Raw genomic sequence first — 5,333 nt, 5'->3', positions numbered from 1 at the left:
TTCCTGGAGCTTCCTGAGTGACATCCCAGAGACATTCCCAGTGGAGACTAGGCCTTGATAGTGCCACCCGGTTTCAAGTCCCTAAGATCAGTTACTCTTGTAAGATTGGCTTTAGGGACAGGCTCAAGCTAAGCAGTGTTGGACAGAGAATCACCCTGAGCCATCCAAACTATCTAATCCCCCACCAAGAATATTTGCTGGGGCAAGGAGGTTGAGAAATGTTTTCTTTACATTCTATCTGGTTACATGATAGTGTAATTGGACGGTTGTGTGTTTTGACTTTATTCACGCGGTTTATATTGAATATCAGAGCCGGCTGTGAAATTTGAAAGGTTTTATTTCCTAACTACAGGTAAACTCTAAGAGGCTGGAGGTCAGCAGCTTGCCCATGCAGGAAGGGGGCCATGGAGTGAGAAGACCCCTCCACTCTCACTGGCCCTTCTTGTGCGCGTTCTTGATAATGGCGTTCTTGAAGAGCGTCACCAGGGGCGTCTGGCTCTTCTCAGAGGTCATGAAGCCGCCGTAGCGCTTGTCCTTGGGTGGGCTGCCCCAGCGGAAGTGCTCCACCCGGTAGGGCCCGTCGTCCTTCTCGGTATCAGGCTCCAGGACATGCTCCAAGCCATCAGGCTGCTCGCCTTCCAGCTCCCTTTTGAACTCTAGGGGAAAGGCCTCTGCCGACTCGTTCTCGGCGACATTGGGGTACACCTTCACCGGGCGCCGCTTCTTGCCCACCGGCTTGCCCCAGCGGAAGTGCTCCATGGAGTAGGAGCGCTTGCCCTCGCGTGCACTCGGCTCCGGACGGCCATCTCCCCCCGCCGCCTCCTCCTCCGCACGCCTCTGCGCCGCGCCACCAGCACTGCTGCTGTTCCTTGGGCCGAAGCGATCCCAGCGGAAGTGACCCATGACGTACTTCCGGGGATTTTCAGTCAAGGGTTGTTCATCCCCGTTGCCTGGAAACACGGGCGTCTCTGCGGAGAGGTCGAGTTTGCAGGCCCGGATGCAAGCCTGTAGGGAGGCCAGACGCTTGAGCCAAGTCAGGCCCTGTGGCCACCACCCCTGCGCTCTAGTTTAGGTGCCAGTTTAAACCTCGAGGCCATCACGCCCAGCAATGTGGACCCCCGAGGTCCTGCAAACATCCTGTACCAAGCTGCTATTGCTCCCATGTGTGATTCTGCCTAGATGGCAGTAAGCATCCTAATCTACTCCTTGCCTATTTGTCTTAGCTCTTATTAGCAAGGCCTTAGTATCATATGCACCAAAAAGGGATGTTGTCGATGGGGTCAAAGTGTGGCTCTGTTTAAGTCCAGGAGGGGCATGGGTCTGGGATTTGGGAAAGAATGTTCCTAGAAATAGGTTTCTGGCTTCTAGGGGCCTGGACTTTAATAATGATTCAATCTTATACCAGTAACCTACAAAGTTCTGTGCCTACTCCAGCCTTCTACCCCTAGGTCTCTTGCCTCAAAACTTCCCTGCACCCAAGAGGTCTTTTTTGTTATTGTATCGTCTCAATCAGAATTTTGAAACAAACTGATTCATTTCCCTGCCACCCATTATAACTGAAAGGAAGGGTTAAAGGCAAGGGACAAATCCACCGGAACTACACCTAGAAGACTCACAACTGAGGTTGTGGTTATTTTCACATAAACTGCATCCTTAAGTTTCTTTAGAACCTTGAAATTTTCGGAGGAGAAAATGGAAGGATCCCACCCACTCATCCGCTGAAGTTTTTCTTCTCTAGAGATTCAGAATTATAATGCTACAGAATGTTAACAGTAGATGATAAAAGCAACGTAATTTAAACATAATGTAAATGAAACGGGGCTCAGAAAGAGAAGAAGGTTCTGGTCAGGGTTCCACAGTTCATTGGTGTCAGGGGTGTGAGGTGTTAGAGGAATAGAGCCCATGAACTCTGACCTTGTTTACCCCCCACTCCAACCCCTTTCCTGGTGAGCTCTCAGAAGAGGTTATGCAAATCAACAGCCTCAGCTTTTTCTGAACTGGATCTCCCAGGATTCCTTGGGCCTTCTCAGTCTAAAACACACAGTATCTGAACCTTGTTTTTATGTCTCTTCCATCCCCTAGCCGCAACTGTCCACTGATAAAACAACAGGATGTAGTAGCAGTCACTAACAGACACCTGACACTTGTATGCACACATGTGCATACACATGGTGACCTGAACCGGGCCTCAGCCTGTCCTGAGAGCTTTTACATGCTTCTGCAGGGGAAAAACTGGAAAGGAACTTGGCTGGAATCCTGCTGTCTAGAAACAGCAGGTGATATTTGGCACCAGTTTGAAAAAAAAAAAAAGAAAGAAAGAAAGAAAGAAAAGAGAAAAAAAGGTACTTTGGTCTTTCCTTCTCCCTCTGGAGATGGATGGAAATAACCTGACTAGTAACTGGCTTTGTAACTGAGAGAAAGTAAAGAGGGAAGAAATATAAAGTGAACTTGTAGGTTTTCACTATGTAAAGGGAGGTTGATTTAGGAGCTAACAGTCTGAAATACAGGCTCAAATAAAGGAGCACTCATGGCTAATATGGCATCATGTAAACTGAGTATATGGTGAGGAGTCCCCACAGAAGACAGAGTGGGGAATGAGAATAATCAAGCAGAAATTATGAAACAGATCCTTTTCTCTGAAGCCACCTCCTCCTCACCTTTGCCTAATTCCAACCTAATGGAAAAAGTTCTATTGCTGTTCTGGGTCACTCCAACTAACGAAGATGAATTTCCCCGTCACCCCTTCGAACAGCCCTCTTCCTTTTGATCTGTACTAACCCCAATGCTATCTCCCACCCAAACCAAGATGGTGTCCGTGGCCCACATACCAGCAGGTTGCTTTCCGTGGTGAGGTCCTGACACTGGTCACTCTCCAGGCACCAGCTCCACACGTCTATGGAGGTCTGAAGCAGGAGGGCCAGCAGCAGGGCCCCCGAGCGACTGTAGCAGAATCTCCGCATCTTCCAGGTGACAGGCTGAGGCTCTGCAGAGGCAAACAAGATTGGAGGGACCCCTGCAAGGAGCACAACAATGCTGGCCAGTCACCAGGAAAGACTTTGAGCCAAAACTAACAGCTCTCACCTTTACAGTTCAAGGCTTTCTGAGGACAGGAGTAGGTCTCGGAAGATGGAAGATGCATGTGTGGGTGTCATGGGAGGGGGAGGGGGAGGAAAGAGAGCTCAACACAAGCTATGGGCAGGTTCCCTCTCTGTTTCCTGTTAGGATATCACTTGGTCCAACCCCTCATTTGCGGGGTGGGAAAGCTGCCACCCCAGAAAGATCATTTCTTTTGTGTATATGATGAAGTATAAGTAAATTTTCCTGCATTCCCAGATAACTTCTAAGTCCACTGACTGGAGAAAGCTGTAGTTCAATACTCCATATCCAATGGGTGGGAGTAACTAAAGACAAAGAATTAGGAAAGTCCTGCCTTGGTTCCTCTCACCTAACATTTGATCATTTCCCATGAAAGGTAGGTTTGAATACAGGCAGATAAAACCAGTCCACTTAATCAAGGTTTGATATTCTATCCACAAATTACCTGGCAATGGCCATTTCCCAGACCCTAGTAACTTTGGGAAGATTTCTTTCTAAAGCAGATTCTACTTCCCTTAAAGATTATTCTGCTTTCTATACATACACACTACACATCATAAGTCTTGTAGTCTACGTGACCTTGAAGAGGATATCAGTACTGGGGACAGAGAGGCAGGCAGAAGACTGGAAAGGAAGCTGCCTCTGCAGTCAAGAGGCACTAAGACACTGTTGAGGAATCCAAAGCACCTCTTGGCAGACGTGGAGGTCAAGAGACCAACAGGCAGAAGAGAGCAGCCGCTGTGCCTTGGCCCCTGGTGTCCAGCTCCTCTCTAGCACTACTAGGATTTTAGACTGTTACACCTGTTCCTCCATCACCCAAGGGTCCCTGTGTATAATCAGTTCCCCACCAACTCTACACTCATTCTGGACTTCAGATTACCAGCCATTAGGAAGACAATTAATTAAATTTAAAAAGTTACTTTATAGATGTAAAATACCCAGGCAGCAGTGGCTCATACCTTTAATCCCAGCACCCAGGAGGCAGATGCAGAAGGGTCTCTGAGTTCAAGGCCAGCCTGGTCTACAGAGAAAATTCCAGAACAGCTAGGGTTACACAGAAATACCCTGTCCTGAAAAAAAAAATAAAAATAAAATTTAATTTAAAAATATGTAAATGATTTAAGTGTCTGTTACTCCTGATGAACATTTGCATTTTAAAATAAATATGGCTGAAAATAAATCTCTCATTCAGAGAGACAGGAGGCAAGTCTTTATTTTTTTGAAAGGGAGGATTTGGAAATGAAAGTCTTCAAGAATCTTTTTCCCCTCTCTGCTCCACCCCTGTGCCATTCTTCAAGAACTGGTTTTTCCTGTGAACTCTGTTTTTTTTTTTTTTTTTTTTTTTTTTTTTTTTTTTTTTCCCAGAACAACCATTAGTAGGCGCTAGCAGCCATTGAGGTATAGGCTGCATCTCTCAGCCCAGAAGCCACCTTGTTCGCCCTTGCTAAGGCTCTGGTTCAGACCAGAAGCAAATTAGCTCAAAATGAAATCACAAAGTCCCCCCCAGATAAGAATGCTGAAAAAAAAATGGTAAATAGCATGAAAACATATTAGTACAGAAAAATCAGATCATGCAAGCCTGACAGTCCTCTCAAGTAAGTTTCCATTGTCCTCAACGCTGGGAGACCGTGGGAAACGGTTTATCTTTGAAGGAGCCACAGGTGAGATTTCAGGCCTTCAAAATCATGCCTTCTCTTCCTGTGTGCTGAAATCCTCATTCCCCACTCCCAGAGCTCCCAGGATTTTTCACATTTATATTTCCCCCTTTTCTCACAATGAAACAAATGTCATATCTGTGTTTTTTTTTTTAATCAGAAGTACTGGGGGGAAAGTAATGTGCCCTTCCTAGGTAGGAGAGTGTCAGGTTCCAGACATTAACAGCTCTGGAAGACAGAAGGTTGCGATTTATTAATTTTTGACAGAACTACACTTATTAGGGCCCCAGAAAATTCTCTGAACTCAGAAGAACCTTATATTTTCTGTTCTCAAAAGTGACACACTGAAAGCCGTCTGTAAAGCTGAGAGGCGCAGAGATACGGCTTCATCCATACACGGTGCACATGCTTCAGCTTCTATAATACCCAAAGGAAACATGCCATTAATCGGCACACACTTTATAAAGTGACAAACTTTCTCTCATTTTACTCGACTCCTTCCAGCCACTCTGTGAAAGCTTCCCCTGACTTATACATGGAAAACTCGGGGAACCTTTCTCTCCGTTTGAAATGTCCTCTGAG

The 5,333-nt window shown here is 46.3% G+C and overlaps 1 protein-coding gene across 1 annotated transcript; it reads right to left on the bottom strand.

The window, feature by feature from the left end:
- Positions 1 to 372: 372 nt before the first annotated feature.
- Positions 373 to 2,960, bottom strand: POMC (proopiomelanocortin; the record flags this gene model as incomplete). Its single annotated transcript, XM_080919991.1, has 2 exons — positions 373 to 1,005; positions 2,829 to 2,960. 2 exons carry the CDS (start codon positions 2,958 to 2,960, stop codon positions 430 to 432), a joined length of 708 nt encoding a protein of 235 aa, XP_080776117.1. The 3' UTR covers positions 373 to 429.
- Between the last annotated feature and the right edge of the window lie 2,373 nt (positions 2,961 to 5,333).

The sequence above is a fragment of the Micromys minutus genome, assembly GCF_963924665.1.
Source record: "Micromys minutus genome assembly, chromosome: 1".
Classification (NCBI taxonomy): domain Eukaryota; kingdom Metazoa; phylum Chordata; class Mammalia; order Rodentia; family Muridae; genus Micromys; species Micromys minutus.
Note: the sequence above shows the minus strand (reverse complement) of the source record. Positions and strands in the feature narration are given on the sequence as shown.